The 22,241-nt window shown below is 37.9% G+C and overlaps 2 protein-coding genes across 6 annotated transcripts in view; one reads left to right on the top strand and one right to left on the bottom strand.

Moving 5' to 3' along the window:
* The window catches only part of SAP30 (Sin3A associated protein 30), a 104,024-nt gene that overhangs the window by 67,991 nt on the left and 13,792 nt on the right, over positions 1–22,241 (bottom strand). For 2 of the 5 annotated variants that reach the window (XR_016037791.1, XR_008686206.2), the window contains exons 4-5: positions 11,514–11,576; positions 5,900–9,245 (exon numbers count right to left, since the gene is read on the bottom strand). Coding sequence is in view for 2 of the 5 variants with exons in the window: in XM_055428025.2 (XP_055284000.1) it covers positions 11,553–11,576 (24 nt within the window). In the remaining 3 variants the exon portion in view is untranslated. Of the gene's footprint in view, positions 9,249–11,513; positions 11,577–22,241 lie in introns of all 5 variants that reach the window. The other 3 variants (XR_016037790.1, XM_055428025.2, XM_055428026.2) reach the window with 3 other exon arrangements.
* On the top strand, positions 4,667–11,813 carry SCRG1 (stimulator of chondrogenesis 1). The gene is made up of 3 exons (XM_088837815.1): positions 4,667–4,736; positions 9,002–9,257; positions 11,694–11,813. The coding sequence occupies exons 1-3, from the start codon at positions 4,667–4,669 to the stop codon at positions 11,746–11,748; spliced, it is 381 nt and encodes a 126-aa protein (XP_088693941.1). The 3' UTR covers positions 11,749–11,813.

Here is a 22,241-nt window from a genome sequence, read left to right as displayed (position 1 = left end):
ACTGCTGGTCCTTATTAAAGCCCCCCATCTGCTCTGAATCTGGCCCACAATTTCACTGCTCAGGATTATGTGAGGCTGATGGGAGTATATGAGCTCCTTTTCAAGGCACTAGCTGTATCTCTTTATTCCGACTTTACATGAAGTTTAAAAATGGTAAGAAAGCAATGTTTTTCGGGTTTTTTTTTTTCTTTTGAAAATCCTGATTCCTAAAAAGAAACTGGTAAAAATATGTGAGACAAAGAGGGAATTCACGGAATTTATCCTTGGCACCCCCAGGATGGAATACAACACAGTGTCTATATTGCTTCAATACAGGGAACCCTTTTTGCCTTTGGGACTTATGAAAATTCCTCTTTAAAGGTCCTTCACTTAGTTACACAAGCTGTGAAAAGCTCTCTCAAATGCTGCAGTGAGGATGATTTCAGGGAAATAATGAGAATGATGCAAGCCTGCATATTCATAGCATCCTCTGAGATGCTCGAAGGCAGATCACCTTCAGGGTGGATGTGGACTTTGTTTTCCACTGATGAGGGTCTCTTGGAGCTGACTGTGTCTGTTTTAAAGATGCTTGGAAGGCTGATTCATCTTGTAATACCACCTCTGTTCCTTTAACCTACACTTTGAGAAGTTTCAATTCAGTGCTCAGTCATTCCAAAATAAATCTCTTCTGATACAGTTAATAAGAGAGGGAATTGTATAAAAAAAAAATCACTGATTTTCATTGGCCAGGAAAGATGAATGGAAAACATCATGCACTGGACGGCAGTTTTCATTTCTTCCAACTATAATTTTGATATTTTAAATGTCAAGCTCTGGGTTGGAATTTTCATTTGCTTTTGCAGCCTTCACTTCTTTCTGGCCATGTTACAAAAGGAATCAGAAAAAGGGCTGCCCTTTCTGTCTAACTCATCAATTCTGCTTCATCCATGCTCTTAATGCCAGTTTCTAGAACAGACATCTGCTGTCTGCAGGAGCATTGCTCCCTGAAGGTCTGAATACTTTCATGACATAATCCTGCAAGTTTTGGCCATTAAATGAGATACGTTTTCTTTTTCAGTTTCCCCTTAAGTCCAACCATTCAAAAGCTTGCTGGTGCCAAATACCCTTACACAACCAACATTTGCAATCCCCTCCCTATATGATGGTGGCAGTGATTTATTGTTTAACTGGAAACATTTTGCCTACAGCCCTGTATCCTCTGCATTGATCTTTTGAAAATAAGGCCACTATTGAGGGAGTTTGAAGGAGAATGGATGCATGTACATGTATGGCTGAGCCCTTCACTGTTCACCTGAAACTCACCACATTGTTAATCGGCTATACCCCAATACAAAATAAAAACCTCAAAAAAAAATTTTATCCAGCTTTATGATTAATCAGACATTTATCAGGTGATCTATATTTTTTGAGGTTTTTCATCTGAACTGTATTTGTTAATATCAATTATTAAACACATAAAATGAGATACAACATAACTTTATTGTAAAAAATAATGCCACTATCCTGCTGGGATAGGAATGAAATCTTACAATATTAGGAACAATGTTAATTACATAAAATTAAATCCAAAAAAAACAGTCGGTAACTATCTAAAGATCTCTTGTTATTTTCTCAGATGTTCAGTTTTTAGCTTTATTTGCTGTTATAATTTGCATGTATTCCAGGAGGAATTTAAAGGGCAGGTCCTTCAACAGAACGAGGGGAAAAGAGAGCAATTTGCTTCAAATTGATCAAAATAATTTCACTCTTGTTGGCACTTGAAAATATATGGTCTTGATGGATTGCTAAGGATGAAGTTCAGAGTCTTTTAAAGAAGAAACAAACCAATATATCATGGGAACATACTGGTTCAGACCTTTCCCCACTTGCAGAATAAGAGTTAAAGCCATTTATCTGTACTTATGTAAAGGAAGAAGAGAAGACTTCAGTTCAAACAGGTAATTATAAAGTGTATTTAAAAAAAAAAAAGCTTCAAGCGAGTACTTGCCAGGTGTGGAACTTTCCACCCTAGTATGTGACTAAGGCAGACAGAAACACCATTCTGTGCTCTGGCCTGGACAGTCAGAGAGGCACATGGTGTGGCAACATACCCACTGACTTCTCTAGCAATTCACTTGTTCCTCTTTCAGCGGATGCTGTGTGAGCCCGTCCTGTGAGCCTGGCCTGGAAGCAGGCCTCTGAGAGGTGAGGGAGGGGGAGAAGGCGCACGCCCTGCCTTCCCAGAACCGGCACCGCCGCCTCCAGTCCCCACACAGAGGCCTGCCCAGGCCTCCATCCCTCCTCTCTTCTTGTCCCAGTCTGCAGGGACTGCCCCGCGGTCCCACCACGACAAAGACTAGAAATAAATATCCCCATGACCCTCAAATTCATACCTCCAGACTGGCATTCAGCTGCCTACGCAGCATCTTCATTTCACATCTGATGGGCATCTCAGGTTAACTTGTCCAGAAATTTACTCTTAAATCCCCCTCAGCTCAATAAACGTCAGTGCCATTCAGGTCAGAAACCTAACAGGCATCCTGGAGTCTTTCGCTCTCACCTCATCTCTTCCATCAATTTCTTTCTCCAACACACTTCCCACTGAGAACATATACGTTAGTTTCCCAGTGTCCCTGGCCATCTCCGTTTCTCCTTCTCAACATCCTTGCCACTGCATGGGAGGCCCAAGAGGGAGTGGATATATGTGTATGTACAGCTGATTCATTTTGTTGTACAGCAGAATCTAACACAACATTGTAAAGCAACTATATCACAATTAAAAAAAAAATCAGAAGTCCTAAGTGACGTTAACAACTGATCTCTCCATATTGAAACTCTAGTTGATTTTTATTCTATCTGTGCTTTTCTGTATTTTCCATGCCTTACACTAAGTATTACTGTTTTTTAAGAAAAATAATTTTTCTTAAAAAATCTAATGGCTCTCATTAGAACCATCTAATAGAAAGAAAGCATAAGATGTTAACAGTCATGAAATGAGCTTAAGAACAAACTACACTTAAATGTGGGAAATATATGAAAGGTAATAGAAGCCCAAGTTGGCTAAATGAATGAGTTTGTTCAAAAGCCACAAGAAATAGTCAAAATTAAGCTAGATTACCAAAAATAAGAACACAATTACATAGTAAAAAACTAGGAAGATCAAAGCTCAAAAAGATATGAAAAATCCCAATGATCTAAAGTAACAGAAAAATTCTAACACTCCTTGGAAGGAAAGTTCTGACCAACCTGGATAGCATATTAAAAAGCAGAGACATTACTTTGCCAACAAAGGTCCGTCTAGTCAAGGCTACGGTTTTTCCAGTGGTCATGTATGGGTGTGAGAGTTGGACTGTGAAGAGGGCTGATCGCCGAAGAATTGATGCTTTTGAACTGTGGTGCTGGAGAAGACTCTTGAGAGTCTCTTGGACTGCAAGGAGATCCAACCAGTCCATTCTAAAGGAAATTAGTCCTGGGTGTTCATTGGAAGGACTGATGCTAAAGCTGAAACTCCAATACTTTGGCCACCTCAAGAGAAGAGTTGACTCACTGGAAAAGACTGATGCTGGGAGGGATTGGGGTCAGGAGGAGAAGGGAACGACAGAGAATGAAATGGCTGGATGGCATCACCGACTCTGTGGACATGAGTTTGAGTGAACTCCGGGAGTTGGTGATGGACAGGGAGGCCTGGCGTGCTGTGATTCATGGGGTCGCAAAGAGTCAGACATGACTGAGCGACTGAACTCAACTGAACTGAACTGAAGGCAAAAAGATTAAAAAGAGCTTACAGCTCTCCTCCCAACTCCTCCCCACACTCCCAACCTTTTGAAAGACAGGAATCAGGGGAGGGAGGTTACAGAAAAGGCAACTGATGTTTGCTATTGAATCTTCTCATAAATGTACACATACATAGAAATATATATATATTTAAATAAGGTATGAGCTAGTAATCCAGAACAAATGCTAGTTTTGACAAAAATCAAGCAAACAAACAAAATCCAGAAATTGGGATGTGCATTTTAAAGTCAGACTATTTAGAAAAAGTTAAATACAATGAATTAATTTAAATTAAAACAATAGTACCTGATGACACGCAAATTTAAGGAAGTGGCAGCAAACTACCAGTTATAAACAGCTCTCTGCAACTAGCTATTGAGTTTAGCAATCTGAGAGACTCATTCTTCTCTGGCTGTAAGCATCTAGAGATGAGGATGTATTATTTATTCTTTCACTAATGTGACAGGCTTGGGTGCTTGGGAGGATACATATCAGAAAAAACCCTGCCTTCCTGGAGCTTCCGTTCAATTTGGGGGAGACACAATAAGAATATTTTGTAATAATTTAGAGGTTTATAAATGCCATGGAAAATTAGAGCAAGAAAGGCAGATTAAGAATCTGAAGGAAGACAGAATTTTATATAAAACAATTTTTATTGCTGTTGAAATACACTATAGTTGATTTACAACGTTGTGTTAGTCACTCAGTTATACATTCCTTTTCAGATTCTTTTCTGTTATAAATTATTACAAGATATTTAGCACACTTCCCTGGGCTATAGAGCAGGACTTTGTTAATTATTTTATATGTTGTTGTCATTTAGTCGCTAAGTTGTGTCCAACTCTTTTGTGACCTCATGGACTGTAACTCTGTCCATGGGATTCACCAGGCAAGAATACTGGAGTGGGTTGCCATGCCCTCCTCCAGGGGATCTTCCCCACCCAGGAATGGAACCCCATCTCTTATGTCTCCTGCATTGGCAGGTAGGTTCTTTACCACTAGCACCACCTGGGAAGCCCTTGCGACCTTAGAAATAACACCAAAAACACATTCCATTTTAAAAAACTGAGAAATGATACTTCATTAATTTTAAACTTTTCCTTCTTTTAAAATTTTAAAACATTTGCTTATTTTAAATAAGAAGGTGAAAAGGAAAGTCATAGATGAAGTAAATGTTTGGAAATGTTTGGAAAGTATATATCTAATAAAGAACTGGTTTTCAGAATATACAAGGAACCCTCACAACTCAGTAACACAATCCAATTTTTTTAAATGGGAAAAGATTTGGACAGGTCAACAAAGAAGATACATAGATGAAGATAACATATGAAAGAGGTTTAATACCATTAATCATTAGGGAAATGCTACATAAAACCACAAGACACCTATCAGAATGTACAAATTAAAAATACTGACCATATCAAGTATTGGAGAGGAGGTAGACAAACTGGAACTCTTGCAGACTGCTGATGGGAATTTTAAATGGTACAACCACTTCGGAAAAACAATTTAGCAATTCCTTAAAAAGTAAAACATACACCCACCAGCTATTCCACTCACAGGTATATGCTCAAGAGTAATGAAAGCTATCCCCTGGAGAGGAAAATCCCAAGGACAGAGGAGCCTGGTGGGCTACAGTCCATGGGGTAGCAAAGAGTCAGACACGACTGAGCACGCACACACATGCACACAATGAAAGCTATCATCTTGCAAAGTCTTGTACACAAGTGTTCATAACAGCTTTGCAACAGCCTGAAACTTAAAAAAACTCAAATATCCATCAACAGATAGATGGATAACAATTTATAGCATACATAATGCAATAATTCTCAGCAATAAAAAGGAGTCAGCTATTGATACAGGCAATGGACAGATATATATCTCTCAAAGTAAGTATGCTGCATGATAAAAGCCAGATTAAAAAAGAATACATATTTTCTGACTCCATTTATATGAAACTGGAGAAAATGCACCTTAATCTCGGGTGAGCAAATAGGTTAGTGTTTGTCTGGATGGGAGTTGGGGGCAGGGATGAGTGGGATGGAGAAATGACAAGAGGGCAGGAGGAAACTCAGGGCTGCCAGATCCCCACACTATCTTGACAATAGTAACGATACAACACGAACATATATGCGCCCAAACTTACCAAACTGGACCCTCTAATATCTGTACTTTCAGTCAGTTCAGTTCAGTTCAGTCACTTAGTTGTGACCGACTCTTTGCAACTCCATGAATCACAGCACGCCAGGCCTCCCTGTCCATCACCAACTCCCGGAGTTCACTCAAACTCATGTCCATTGAGTCGGTGATGCCATCCAGCCATCTCATTCTCTGCCGTCCCCTTCTCCTCCTCCCCCCAATCCCTCCCAGCATCAGAGTCTTTTCCAGTGAGTCAACTCTTCACATGAGGTGGCCAAAGTATTGGAGTTTCAGCTTTAGCATCAGTCCTTCCAATGAACACCCAGGACTGATCTCCTTTAGAATGGACTGGTTGGATCTCCTTGCAGTCCGAGGGACTCTCAAGAGTCTTCTCCAGCACCACAGTTCAAAAGCACTTTAGTATATGTCAATTTTACCTCAATAAAGCTGTTTAAATAAAAAAAAAAACTTTGCTTGCATACTAGAGTTCTACCTTAGACTTCAATATGTCTTTTAAAGTTTAATGACTGTGGTGATTCCTAGCATATACTGAGTGCTCAATTAACAAGAGATTTAATTATCCTTCTTTGAAGAGTAATCTGAAAAAAATGTCAGGAAATGTAACTTTTTTTTTTTTAACATCAATTATCTTATGGGGATAAAGAAGGCCTGTAACTTAGGTTACAATCGCAAAGTGTAAGGTATTATTATTGGGAAGTATCATTCTATCTATACTAGATTGTGATGCAATACAACACTGTAGTGCCTTGTTCTCTCAAATCTGAAAAAAACATAAAGTGAAATAGATCTCATTTTTTTGTCCTTCCTTTCACTAGTATTTGGAGGTAAGAATTAAATTGAATATTTATAATTCTAAGAAAATATATAAGCAAAGCCAAAAATGACTAATTCAAATCAGAATATGAAATACAGAAAATCTAAAACCCTGTCAGAGTATAAGAGAGTATTCTCAGTTTCTAAACTCATAAAAAGCAGTGAGTGTCCTTCTTCAGATGATGTGAGTAGGTCTGTAAAGAAATTGAATCAGTAATTAATAACCTCCCAAAACAGAAATCACCAAGGCCAGATGGGCTCCGTGGTGAACTCTACTAAACATTTAAGATACTTCAGCACCTGCCAACAAGATGAAATCTGAATGACTGTGGTGTCTGATTCTGGCTCCTCCACTATCTTGCTAGTTTCCCTTTACTGCAAAAGCCTCTATTCTCTTCATGTCTACTATGGAGGCGGCTGCTGCTGCTGCTGCTAAGCCACTTCAGTCGTGTCCGACTCTGTGCGACGCCATAGATGGAAGCCCACCAGGCTCCCCCGTCCTTGGGATTCTCCAGGCAAGAACACTGGAGTGGGTTGCCATTTCCTTCTCCAATGTGTGAAAGTGAAAAGTGAAAGTGAGGTCACTCAGTCGTGTCCGACCCTTAGCGACCCCACAGACTGCAGCCTACCAGGCTCCTCCATCCATGGGATTTTCTAGGCAAGAGTACTGGAGTGGCTTGCCATTGCCTTCTCCGACTATGGAGGCTAGAGAAGCCAAATTCAATAGATCATGAATATTCCATGTTGTTGTTCAGTCGCCCAGTCCCAACTCTGTGAGACCCCATGGAGTGCAGCACACCAGGCCTCCCTGTCCCTCACCATCTCCCGAAGTTTGCTTAAGTTCATGTCCATTGCACTGGTGCTGCCATCCAAACATCTCATCCTCTGTTGCCCCCACCTCCTTTTGCCTTCAATCTTTCCCAGCATCAGGGTCTTTTCCAATGAGGCATCTGTTCACATCAGATGACCAAAATACTGGAGCTTCAGCTTCAGCATTGGTCCTTCCAATGAATATTCAGGGTTGATTTCCCTTAAGAGTGACTGGTTTGATCACCTTCCTGTCCAAGGGATTTTTAGCAGTCTTCTCCAGCACCACAGTTCAAAGGCATCAATTCTTTGGCACTCTGCCTTCTTTTGGAATATTTCATACAAATACTATACTTGAAGTATTATCTCCTAAAAGAGGAATTTAAACTTGTTTGGTATGACCACAAGAGTTCAAATTAGAACTGATGGGTGGAAGCCACAGAAAAATATTTTCCAGGAAGGGAAACATTAGAACTATATCACTGGAATATGTGAATTTAGTCAACAATTGAGTTCCCCATCATGGTAGATGTCTAAGAACAGGCTAAAGGTCTCTTATGGGGAATTCAAGGCTCTGCTTTCAACTGAGGCTCAGATGTAACCCATGCGGGAGAAGTGTTCACAAATTACTAAAATTATGCAAAAAAAAATCAGTCCCTTAAGTAAGTCTGAAACTTTTAAAAACTTAACTGTAAATATGTCTATAGAATATAATCTGTCAGTGTCAGGATGAGTGGGCTTTTTGTTTCTGTCAGGGTGGGGTCCAGGTTATTTGACAATGTTGTTAGGATATGCAAAGTCAAGAATCACTGTATACAATGATGATATCTGCTCTAGAAATTTACTTCAGTTTTATCATCTTAAAAGCAGTTTTCCTCTACTGAATATACTGGGAAAAAAGTGAATTTGGTGGACTTCCCTGGCAGTCCAGCAGGTAAGACTCAAGGGGCATGGGTTCAAGCCCTGGTCAAGGAACTAAGATTTCGCATGCCTCATGGTCAAAAATAAAAAACAACAAGAACATCCATGATGTGGATGTTGTGATGATAGTTACACAACTCTGTAAATATACCAAAAATCATTGAATTGTGCAAGTAAAGCAAGTGAACTGTATGGTATGGAAATCACAGCTCAACAAAAAAAATTTTTTTAATGAATTCGAGTACTTGAAAATGCAAGTGGCTCTTCCCACTTTCTCCTTCTCCCTCCCTCACACAACTCTCATTCAATATTTCTTTGCAGAGCTCAGGCATGTCAGTTTAAAGAAATATAATAAGTGATTTTTATTGTAGATAGTCATAAAACTTTGAGAAAGACATTCAAATAAAGTAGAAAATAAATCAATTCCCACTCTTTCGATTTAAGAGTTAATGAGGACACTGCAGAACTTTATGTTCAGATGAACCACATCCTTTTAAAAAATCTACGAAACAAACACTGACACATTTTGGGTTTTCTTCTATCTCAGAGCCAAGAGCCAAAATGAAATTTACAGTACTTGCTGTCACTGTTGGACTAACTTTGCTGCTAGGAGTCCAAGCCATGCCTGCAAACCGTCTCTCCTGCTACAGAAAAATACTAAAAGATCGCAACTGTCACAGTCTTCCAGAAGGAGTAGCTGACCTGACAAAGATTGATGTCAATGTCCAGGATCACTTCTGGGATGGGAAGGGATGTGAGATGATCTGTTACTGCAACTTCAGCGAACTGCTCTGCTGCCCAAAGTAAGGAAATGCAGTCACAAAACGTATGGTTGTAAAATGTATGCATAACAACTTTCTTAAGACACCTTCACAAGGAGTTTGCTGAAACTTATCACCCTTGTCAATAAAATCCTATTCAGATCTCAGCTATTTTTTAGGATCATCAACATTATGTACTGAACTGAATGTTTTCATTTAAGAGACAGAGTTTGGCAGATTTTAGTAAAGCTAAATGAAAGACAAATTAAGAACATTCCTGTCTATTAAAAGGTTTTGGATAAAAGATCCCAGTGAACAGATCAAGTAATAGGATGGAAAAGTTTGGTAATAGTGACAGAAAGACTTTCTAGTTCTATATATGAGTTAACCAGAAATTAACTAAATTGTTTCTACCAACTTGGAAAGTAGATGTATTTTAAGTGTAATACAAAGGTAGATAAATCAATAAAGATTTTTAGCTCTTGATTTTAATGTAATCTTTTCCTAGTTATTGGGGAATCTCAAATACTATGATCTTTACTATTTCATCTGAAATTAGCTTTTCCAAATTACTTTCAACATCAGTTCAGTTCAGTCGCTCAGTCGTGTCCGACTCTTTGCGACCCCATGAACATATGTCATCATAGTTTTTCATTTTTCTAAGAAATCTGTGAGATAGAAAGGGCAGATAAAACTGCTTTATCAGGGAAAGGTGCAGAAAGGTAAAATGACCAGCACCAACCACATAACTAGTTAATATCAGCTCTGACACTAGAACCCAGGATCTCTGATTTGGACCAGGTAATTTTTCTACCAAGCCAGTTGGTTCTTAGGTGTGGTTCCCAGGACAGCAGCTCCAGTATTAGCTGAGTTCTTGTTTAAAATGTAATTCAACCTTGGACCCCAGACCACACCAGCTGGATCGGAAACAATGGAGAGGAAGCAAAGCAATTATGCTTTAAACCCTTCGAGTGATTCTGATGCATCATAAAATGTGAGAATCACTTGATTAAACAATGATATCAAGAACTCAAGTTAACTGATTCCATAAAAAGACTTAACTTTTCCTACATAAATGAAATGCCATCTAATATTAAAATATCATACTTAAAATTTTCTTATAAGACTTGAAACTGATTTAATGAAATGTACTTGTAGTTATTTTATGATATAATTTTGTGATCATCCATTGTTAATGGATGAAATAGAAGTATGAATATATGAAAGTAGTTTCTATCTGATTTTGGGTCACTGCTGTCACAGTAGCAACAAATAGCTAAGTATATTTCTTTTTTTCTTTTAACCTGTAAACACAAATTTTGCATCTTTTTTTTTTCAGTTGCACTGAGATATAGTTAAATACAGCACTGTTCACATTTAAGGTGTATAGCACAATGAGTTGAAAGAAATAGACAGCTGACCCTTGAACAACACATATTTGAACCGCATGGGTATACTTACCTGCAAATTTCTTTCACTAAATACATACTATAGCACTATATCATCTATGATTGGCTGAATTCTCAGATGTTGAACTACAGGTATGGAGGACTGACTGTAAAGTTATTCACGGATTTTTGGTTGCACAGAAGGTCAGTATTCCTGACTGCTGTACTGTTCAAGGGTCAACTGTATTATGAAATGATTACTATAATAAGAGCAGTTAACACAAATAACCTCACATGGTCAAACAATAGTTTTTCCTTGTGATAACTTTAGGATATATTATCTCAGAAACTTTCAAATATATCAGACACAGTGTTAGTTATGGTTATCATGCTGTACACTGTATGCTAAGTATATTTCTACTGAGCCATAATCATAATACTACCTTGTACATACATATAATTTTATATCATTCCATGCATTTTTTCAAATGGAGTGGCATTTTATTACAAACAGCCCTCATTTTCCTAATTAGCTGATCCATATTTTCCCACCTTAATAGTTTCAAGTCTTGTGGGTCATATTTTGATTACACATAACATGAGTACAGAAGGTAGCATCACATTTTTGTATATCACCTTAAGTGATTTTTCCAACAAGAGTAAAGTTAAGTAGCTCAACATTTCACCTTTCCCTATAATACCTAGAAATTTACTTATTTGCTTCCCTAGAAAATTTTAAACTTGTTTTCTTATCAGTAGATTTAAACATTATGGCCCATCCCCACCATAACAGAGAAGTGAATTTTTTGGTATGATTGTAATGTTTTGAAGTCACCCAGTCTTTGCTTTTCTTTATTGATAAATGATAGCATAACATCAATGGCAAATGGGGAAAAGTAGAATCGATTACCTTCTTGATCTTTGTTGCTACTGTGGCAAGTCTTCCCACTCATTCTCGTTGTACTTTGTTCACCTAAAAAGAACAGTTATGTCTGAAATCCTGGAAATCACTGTCCATTTTTAGCCCAGCAAAGACTAACATATATCTTAATTTCCAGCTGGATTTAATTCATGTTCTACTCTTTTTCAGAGATGTCTTCTTTGGACCAAAGATCTCTTTTGTGATTCCTTGCAACAATCACTGAACATCTTCATGTATTCCAGACAAACCACCCGTAATTCCCTGCAAACCGCGCTATAATAGTGTAACTGTATTTCTGGTTTCTGTGCAGTGCAATAAAGCACAGATTCTATAAATTCTTACTTGTCTAAGCAAACTTATGTTAAATAAGTAGTAATAAAAATTCAATTTAATTTTTCTCTGTGGACACTGTTTAAAATTTTTCACTAGAAAATTTTCATCTATAAGGTGTTTAATATGCTTGATAAAAGAATTCAGTTTTCTAGATGCAGAGCTGTAACTGTGGATCAAAAATGAAGAATACTTTGACTTCATTATCAGCTATTGACCATATACACTTAATGGAAAGAACCAGAGATAAACTGAGGTTCTTGGAAGGGAAACTAGAAATTTTCTATTAATAGTAAGAGGGGAAAAGGGAGCCAATATGTGAATAAATATTATTCATGCCAAATACTTTAAGCATATTTGCATTTTGCTCTTTTAGAAACAACAAAATTGTCAAGATAAATATTCTTAAACCAATCTTTCAGATGCTAATTCGAGTTTAAGATATTTGCTAAAAAATCAAGACAGACTTTGAATAGAGTTCCAGCTCCAAAACACTCACATAGCTGCATCCTTAAAACTATGCAGCATACCCCTGACATGTCCCTTTTGGGGGGGAATAATAAAACACATATTAAAAGAAATGGATTTTGGATGAGAATTGAAAAGTCACACGAATTTTAAAGGTAAATAAAACAGATTCTTTCAAAGATATTTTCTGGTTGTTAGAGGTAGTATTGGACTATGTTCCATACCTTAGGAGTGTTCACTGACTGGTAGCCAGCAGAAGTAATTTCAGAAAGTCCTTCATGTTATAAAAATGTATTAAATACTTGCTCAGTGCCAGTTATTTGGGGATGTTACAATTTGAGAATGTAGTAATGAATAAGATGGACTTCTATTCTTGGAACTTGTATTCTACCACAACAGTAATCATTACAAATATTTATAAATGTGAAGCCTGCTGCTCCAAAGAAGTATACAATGCTTTATAAAGTATTGCTGTGGGGAAACATCTGAGAAGCATCACAAATGTAGTAAAACTAGGAGATAACCATTTTGTGCATTAAAGTGACATTATTTCATTGAAATACATCCTTTGGGGTCCCTGATTTGTTTCTGAAGACCACATCCAGAACAGTATCTGGTATCTATTCAGTGTTCAATAGGTGTTACTGGGCTAACAAAATAATTTTGAGGTAGTCAGAATTCAGTTCCTCTTAAAAGCTACAAAAGCATAAGTCAGAACATGTTTTCAAATAGTATGGCCCTCTACAAAAACACATGAAGTGGAATTGTTTAAAAAACTCCAAATATATTGTTTTATCAACATAGCATATGATATGATTGAGCTTTTTCTCCTTCACGGAACTGACAGGTATTAAAGTCAAACTAACTCATTAACAGAAATCTTACATCCTTTCTGGAACAGTGTATAGAATAGGTAAACAAAGAAAATTATCAGTAAATCTGTTACATTTTTCTACTCAGTATAGACTGTCTCTGAGGAAGACAAAAAAAGCAATTCAGCAATGGCTTTTTATTAAGTATTCCCTTAATGCTGTAATCAAACCCTGATGAGAAAAACAGTATTTAAAAAAAGGCTGAATATTTAATAAATAGAATTTTATAGGTAATTATGATGACTTTCATCATATTCTTTCTGGAAATAACTTGTAATATCCAATTATATTACATTCTTTTATAAACAAATGCATTATAGAAGCACACATTAGCAAATAAATGTAAAAACATGAATGTTCATACAACTTATGCAACAGTTTCTGACTTGGTCAACGTGTTTTTAAAAGCAAACATTTCATCCAATTATTTAATGAATAGATACTTTTTTCAGTAGCTTTTATTGAAAATGTACTAACACCATCTTTCAACTGAATGAGGTATGTATTACTATCATCATCCCTACGCTATGGACAAAAATGCAAGGCTTAGAGATTAAGTGGTTCATCCAGAAGTACATTATCAGAGCAGCAGAGCCAGATTTTGAATGTGGCCAGTCTTCCTCTAGAACTCAAGTCTTAACCTCTGCTTTACTTAATAGCATCATCGAATCTATTTCCTTTTCAGGAAAGCAAACTTACTTGTAGGAGACATAGGACTGTACATTTCATTTAGTTCATATATGCTAAACACTCACTGAATAACAATTTCTGTATTTTTATCTTTGACTTTCTATATTTTTGTTCTTACTGTAAACTCCATAGTGCTGAGAACAAAGTTGATGGTTGTTGGTAATACTTAATAATATCTTATCCCTTGTTGATGAAATTTTTCTTTTCCTCATCATAATGTATAGGGACGCCTTGCTTTTTTTGTTTGCTGGGATTAAGTACTAATCCTAGAGGATTATTAAAGATTGGAAGCAACATGGAGAAATAAAACAATGAGCAGCAATGCTCAGAGGGAGAGAAGGACAGGTAAGAACATTCACAGATTATTCTGCAACTTTAACTTCCTTATAATTGCTCATAGATACACATGAACTCTTTCAATAATAAATTGTTTTAGAAAAGTATTATGGCAGGTGCTTCTAAAATGTAAATAATCTTGTCAGTAAACACTATGGGCTTTAAAATAATTTTCACAAAAGGAAAAAAAATATCAAATTCATATATTTCTAATTCATACTGCATTAACAGCATATACCTAAATTTTTTTCTCAAAGAATTAAAGAGAAACTGATATTTTAAAAATATAGTAAACTGACATTGAATTAGCTCCCTCAATTTATTTCTATAAAATGATATCACCAAAATGTTCTCATTTTTGTATAGTGGTATAACTGGAGGGCAATGCATGGCACACATGTAGCCAATATACTCTCAGAATTTTACAAATAAAGACCTATAGCAAATTTTAAATGAAAAAAGTATATGTGATCTATATTTCTAGAGTCTTAAAAGTCAAAATACAAGTCTGTTAGGTATTATGGATATAAAACTGACTTGATGCCCACTTTAAATATACATTAAAGGGGACGTTCATACAATACACATGCACATAAGCATGATACACATGCACATAAACATATGATAATCCAGTAGCAAGTACTATGATGATTATTTGAAAACTACAGTTGACTGGGTAGACTATAAATGTAACTGGGACATGACACATACAGTAAACTAAAGTTGATAGTATCAGCTTTTAGCTACAAATAAATACAAGCAATTTTATGATCTCAAAAAAATGAATTCTATAGTAAATAGTACACACATTGAAAAAAATACATATACATATATAAGACATTTCTTGACACTTTTAAACTAACTTCAGATAAATGAATAAGCAATAACATGACAAAAATTTATTTTTGAACCACTATCACCTGCCTAGATCATAATCTAAATTTTGCTGTCAAAACTATGCAAATCCATGTAAATAGCAGTAAAGACAGCTGGTCTGGCTATACTAATATCAAACAATATAGATTTTAAGTTAAAAAAACTGTACAAGAGACATTTTGTAGTTAAAAGGGTCAAGGTACAATAAGATTTAAAATTACAAATATATACACACCAAACAACAGAGCCAGGAAATATATGAAGGAAACTAACAGAAGTGAAAGGAGAAAAAAACAGTTCTACAATAATAGTTGGAGACCTCAATTCCTTACTTTAAATAATGGAAAGACATCTAGACAGAAAATTAAAAAGGAAAGAGGGGATTTGAACAATACTCTAAACCAACTAACCTAACAAGACATATACAAAACACTTCACCCAATGATAATAGAATACACATTCTACTCAAGTACACATGGAAGATTCTTCAGGATAGACTGAAGCATCTTTATGTTAGCACATAAAACATTTTTCCATAAATTAAAAAAAATTGAAATCATACAAACTATCTTCTTGAACTATAATGGGATGAAGCTAGAAATCAATAACAGAAGAAAAACGGGAAAATCAACAAATATGTGGAAATCGACAAATGCATTCTTAACAACAGTGAGTCAAAGAAGAAAAAGATAGAAAAATTAGAAAATAATTTAAGCATGAATGAAAATAAAAATAAAACATACCAAACTTATGGGATGCAGCAAGAGAGGACCTCAGTGGGAAATTTATAGCTGCAAACATATACATTAAAAAAGAAGAAAGGTCTCAAATCAATATCTGAATTTTGTACTTTAACACTAGAAAAAGAAGAGCACACTTAATCCAAAACCAGTGGAAGAAGGAAAATTTAAAAAAATTAGAGCAGATATAAATGAAATAGAAAATGGAAAAACAATAATCAATAACTTCAAATAAAAAATAAACAAAATTGATAAATCCTAGCAACACTACTGAAAAAAAGGAGAGAGAAAGCACATATAACTAAAATTACAAATAAAAGCAGGGGCATTACACTTCTTACAGAACACCCTCTAAATCTCATTTTCTGAGAATTCCCTCTCAACCTCATTTTCTCAGAGCTCTCTCATACTCTCTTGCAAGCACAATTCCACTCACCCACCTTCTCTCAGACACCCTTCTCAAATTCCTTCTCTCAGAAATCTTCAAAATCTCTTCCTTGCCCTCAGATTCCATCAGAAATCTTCTTTGTCTCAGAATTCCCTCAGAAATCAGTTTTTAACTTCAGAATTATCTCAGAAATCTCCTTTCCCTCAGAATTCCCTAAAGAAATCTTATTTCCATCAGAAATCTCCTCTTCCCCTCAGAAATCTGCTTTCCCACAGAATTCCTGAAGAACTGTCTATCTCTGAGAATTTCCTCAGAAATCTGTTCCTTACTCTCAGAATTTTCTCAGAAATATACAGAATTTTCTGCAAAACACCTTTCCCTGAGAAATATCTAACTTTCTCTCAGGTATTTGCTACTTTCTCTTAGATATCTCTGTCTTTTCTTCAGAATAACTTTAGAAATCTCCCACTTCCACATAGAAACCCCTCAGAAATAACCTCCATTCCCACAAAAAAAAAAGCCTCAGAAATCTCTTTCTTACCTTCAGAAATCACACAAAAATCCCTCAGGACCTCCTTATTTAGGTCATTTTAACTCAGAACCTCTTAATTTCTCATAGAGTTTACCTTAGAACCAGTAGTTTGTGTTAGGTTTTTGAGAAACTTTTTCTATCAGATTGAGTTCAGAAGTCTCTAAATTCTGTCAGATTTTACCTCAGAACCCTCTGGTTTTGTTATATATTACCTCACATCCCTCTAATTTGGGACAGAATTCACCTCAGAACATAGTATGTTCTCTCATGATTTGCTTCAGAACCCTCTACTTTCTGTTAGATTTTACCTCAGAATCCTCTAGGATCTGGCAGATTTTACCTCAGAACCCTCTCAGTTCAGTTCAGTTCAGTCGCTCAGTCATGTCCGACTCTTTGCGACCCCATGAATCACAGCACGCCAGGCCTCCCTGTCCATCACCAACTCCCGGAGTTCACTCAAACTCATGTCCATCAAGTCAGTGATGCCATCCAGCCATCTCATTCTCTTCTGTCCCCGTCTCCACCCAGCCCCAATCCCTCCCAGCATCAGACTCCTTTCCAGTGAGTCAACTCGTCGCATGAGGTATCCAAAGTATTGAAGTTTCAGCTTTAGCATCAGTCCTTCCAAGGAACACCCAGGATCGATCTCCCTTAGAATGGACTGGTTGGATCTCCTTGCGGTACAAGGGACTCTCAAGAGTCTTCTCCAGCACCACAGTTCAAAAGCATCAATTCTTTGGTGATCAGCCCTCTTCACAGTCCAACTCTCACATCCATACATGACCACTGGAAAAACCATAGCCTTGACTAGATGGACCTTTGTTGGCAAAGTAATGTCTCTGCTTTTTAATATATTATCAAGGTTGGTCATAATTTTCCTTCCAAGGAGTAAGCGTCTTTTAATTTCCTGGCTGCAATCAGCATCTGCAGTGATTTTGGAGCCCAAAAAAATAAAGTCTGACACTGTTTCCACTGTTTTTCCATCTATTTCCCATGAAGTGATGGGACCAGATGCCAAGAGGCAGGTCAGGCGGTCTGGTATTCCCATCTCTTTCAGAATGTTCCACAGTTTATTGTGATCCACACAGAACCCTCTGCTGTTGCTGCTGCTGCTAAGTCACTTCAGTCGTGTCCGACTCTGTGCGACCCCACAGATGGTAGCCCACCAGGCTCCACCGTCTCTGGGATTCTCCAGGCAAGAACACTGGAGTGGGCTGCCATTTCCTTCTCCAATGCATGAAAGTGAAAAGTGAAAGTGAAGTAGCTCAGTCATGTCCGACTCTTCGCGACCCCATGGACTACAGCCTACCAGGCTCCTCCACCCATGGGATTTTCCAGGCAAGAGTACTGGAGTGGGTTGCCATTGCCTTCTCCCACAGAACCCTCTAGCTTCTGTCAAAATTTACCTAAGATCCTTCCAGTTTCTGTTACATTTTACCTCAGAACCCTGTGGCTTCTGATAGATTTTACCTAGAATCATATGGTTTCTGTCAGATTTTACAACAGAACCCTCTAGTTACTGGCAGATTTTAACTCAGAACATCCTAGGTTCTGTCAGATTTTACCTCAGAACCCTCAAGCTTCTGTAATACTTACCTCAGAAAGTCCTAGGTTCTGTCACATATTACCTGAGAACCCTAAGGTTCTGTCAGATTTTACCTCAGAATCCTCAAGTTTCTGTCAGACTTACCTAGAATGTCCTAGGTTCTGTCACATATACCACGTCAGATTTTACCTCAGACCCCTCTAGTTTCTGTCAGATTTTACCTCAGAATCCTCTCGGTTGTCAGATTATACCTCTGAACCCTTGAGGTGCTGTTAGATTTTACCTCAGAACCTTCTAGTTTCTTTAAGATTTTACCTCAGAACCCTCAAGTTTCTGTCAGACTTACCTAGAATATCCTAGGTTCAGTCACATATTACCACAGAACCCTCTATGTTCTGTCATTTTACCTCAGCACCCTCTAGGTTCTGTCAGATGTATACCACAGAATGTTCTAGGTTCTGTCAGGGTTTACCTCAAATTTCTCTAGTTTCTGTCACAGTTTACTTCAGAATCCTCTAGGTTCTGTCAGATTTTACCTCAGAACCCTCAAGTTTCCGTCAGTTTTTACCTCAGAACATTCTTGGTCAGTCAGATTTTACCTCAGTACCCTTTCAGTTCAGTTCAGTCGCTCAGTCGTGTCTGACTCTTTGCGACCCCATGAATTACAGCACACCAGGCCTCCCAGTCCATCACCAACAACCGGAGCTCACTCAAACTCATGTCCATCGAGTCGGTGATGCCATCCAGCCATCTCATTCTCTGTCATTCCCTTCTTCTCCCGCCCCCAATCCCTCCCAGCATCAGAGTCTTTTCCAGTGAGTCAACTCTTCGCATGAGGGGGCCAAAGTATTGCAGTTTCAGCTTTAGCATCAGTCCTTCCAATGAACACCCAGGACTGATATCCTTTAGGATGGACTGGTTGGATCTCCTTGCAGTATAAGGGACTCTCAAGAGTCTTCTCCAACACCACAGTTCAAAAGCATCGATTCTTCGGCGATCAGCTTTCTTCACAGTCCAACTCTCACATCCATACATGACCACTGGAAAAACCATAGCCTTGACTAGACGGACCTTTGTTGGCAAAGTAATGTCTCTGCTTTTTAATATACTATCTAGGTTGGTCATAACTTTCCTACCAAGGTGTAAGCGTCTTTTAATTTCCTGGCTGCAATCAGCATCTGCAGTGATTTTGGAGCCCAAAAAAATAAAGTCTGTCACTGTTTCCACTGTTTCCCCATCTATTTCCCATGGAAAAATGGTGGTCCCATGATGGGACCAGATGCCATGATCTTTGTTTTCTGAATGTTGAGCTTCAAGCCAACCTTTTCACTCTCCTCTTTCACTTTCATCAAGAGGCTTTTTAGTTCCTCTTCACATTCTGCCATAAGGGTGGTGTCATCTGCATATATGAGGTTATTGATATTTCTCCCAGCAATCTTGATTCCAGCTTGTGCTTCTTCCAGCCCAGCGTTCCTCATGATGTACTCTGCATATAAGTTAAATAAGCAGGGTGACAATATACAATCTTGATGTACTCCTTTTCCTATTTGGAACCAGTCTGTTGTTCCATGTCCAGTTCTACCTGTTGCTTCCTGACCTGCATACAGGTTTCTCAAGAGGCAGGTCAGGTGGTCTGGTATTCCCATCTCTTTCAGAATGTTCCACAGTTTACTGTGATCCACATAGTCAAAGTTCTGTCAAATTTTACCTAGGAATGTCCTAGTCTCTGTCAAATTTTACCTCAGAACCCTCTTGTTTCTGTCAGATTTTACCTCAGCACCCCCTAAGTTCTGTCAGAGTATACCACAGAACATTCTAGGTTTTGTCAGAGTTTATCTCAGAAGGTACAAGATTCTGTCAGATTTTACTGCAAAATTCGCTAGATTCTATAAGATTTTACCTGAGAACTGTCTACTTTCTGTCTTACCTCAGAATCCTCTAGGTTCTGTCAGATTTTACTGCAGAAGCCTCTAATTTCCACCAGATTTTACCTGAGAGCCCTCTATTTTCTATCAGATTTTACCTCAGAAACCTCTGGTTTCTGACAGATTTTACCTAGAACAATCTGGTCAGATTTTAGCTCAGAACCCTCTCAGTTCTGTCAGACTTTACCTACCAATCTCTGGTCTCTTTCAATTTAACCTCAGGACTCTAGTTCCCATCAGATTTTACCTCAGAATCCTCTAGGTTCTCTGAGATTTTACCTCAGAACCCTCCAGTTTCTATCAGATTTTACCTCAGAATCTTCTAGTTTCTTTCAGGTATTACCTTAGAGTGTCCTAAGTTCTATTGGATTTTACTCAAAACGCCCTAGGCTTGTCAGATTTTACCTCAGAACATTCTAGGTTATGTCAGATTTTTACCTGAGAACTCTTTCAGTTCTGTCAGTTTACCTCAGAATGTCCTAGGTTCTGTCAGAGTTTACCTTATATCCCTCTAGTTTCTGTTACAGTTTACTTCAGAACCCACTAGGTTCTGTCAGATTTTACCTCAGAACCCTTTAGATTCTGTCAGATTTTACATCAGAACCATCAGATTTTATGTCAGAAAACTTTCAGTTCAGCTCAGTCGCTCAGTTGTGTCTGACTCTTTGCGACCCCACGGACTGCAGCACATCAGGCCTCCCTGTCCATCACCAACTCCCGGAGTTTACTCAAACTCATGTCCATTGAGTCGGTGATGCCATCCAAGCATCTCATCCTCGGTCATCCCCTTCTCCTCTAGCCTTTAATCTTTCCCAACATCAGGGTCTTTTCAAATGAGTCAGTTCTTCGCATCAGGAGGCCAAAGTATTGGAGTTTTAGTTTCAGCATCAGTACTTCAAATTCAGGACTGATATCCTTTAGGAAGGACTGGTTGGATATCCCTGCAGTCCAAGGGACTCTCAAGAGTCTTCTCCAACACCACAGTTCAAAAGCATCAATTCTTTGGCACTCCAACTCTCACAAACATACATAACTACTGGAAAAATCATAGCTTTGACTAGACGGACCTTTGTTGGCAAAGTAATGTCTCTGCTTTTTAATATGCTGTCTAGGTTGGTCATATTCCAAGGAACAAGCGGCTTTTAATTTCATGGCTGCAGTCACCATGTGCAGTCATTTGGGAGCTCCCAAAAATAAAGTCTTCCACTGTTTCCACTGTTTCCCCATTTATTTGCCATGAAGTGATGGGACCAGATACCATGATCTTAGCTTTCGGAATGCTGAGTTTTAAGTCAACTTTCCCCTCTCCTCTTTCACTTTCAACAAGAGGCTCTTTAGTTCTTTGCTTTCTGCCATAAGGGTGTTGTCATCTGCGTATCTGAGGTTATTGATATTTCTCCCGGCAATCTTGATTCCAGCTTGTGCTTTGTCCAGCCCAGAATTTCTCATGAATGTAATCTGCATATAAGTTAAATAAGCAGGGTGACATTATACAGCCTTGACTACTCCTTTCCCGATTTAGAATCAGTCTGTTGTTCTATGTCCGGTTCTAACTGTTGCTTCCTGACCTGCATACAGATTTTTCAGGAGGCAGGTCAGGTGGTCTGGTATTCCCATCTCTTTAAGAATATTCCACAGTTTGTTGTGATCCACACAGTCAAAGGCTTGGTCATAGTCAACAAAGCAGAAGTAGATGTTTTTCTGGAACTCTCTTGTTTTTTCGATGATCCAACCTTTAGGTTCTGTCTTATTTTATCTAAAAACTCTCTAGGTTCTGTCAGATTTTCCTCAGTACTCTTTAGGTTCTATCTGATTTTACCTCAGCACCCTCTAGTTTCTGTCAGATTTTATCTCAGAATGTCCTACATTTGTCAGATTTTACTCAAAACGCCCTAGACTTGTCAGATTTTACCTCAGAACACTCTAGGTTCTGTCAGATTTTACCTCTGAACCCTCTACTTTTTGTCAGATTTTACCTCAGAACGTCCTAGGTTCTGTCATGTTTTACCTCTG

The sequence above is a fragment of the Moschus berezovskii genome, chromosome 7, assembly GCF_049115385.1.
Source record: "Moschus berezovskii isolate FMDL1 chromosome 7, NW_MosBer_1.0, whole genome shotgun sequence".
Taxonomy (NCBI): Eukaryota; Metazoa; Chordata; class Mammalia; order Artiodactyla; family Moschidae; genus Moschus; species Moschus berezovskii.
This window is presented reverse-complemented; position numbering and strand designations above follow the sequence as displayed.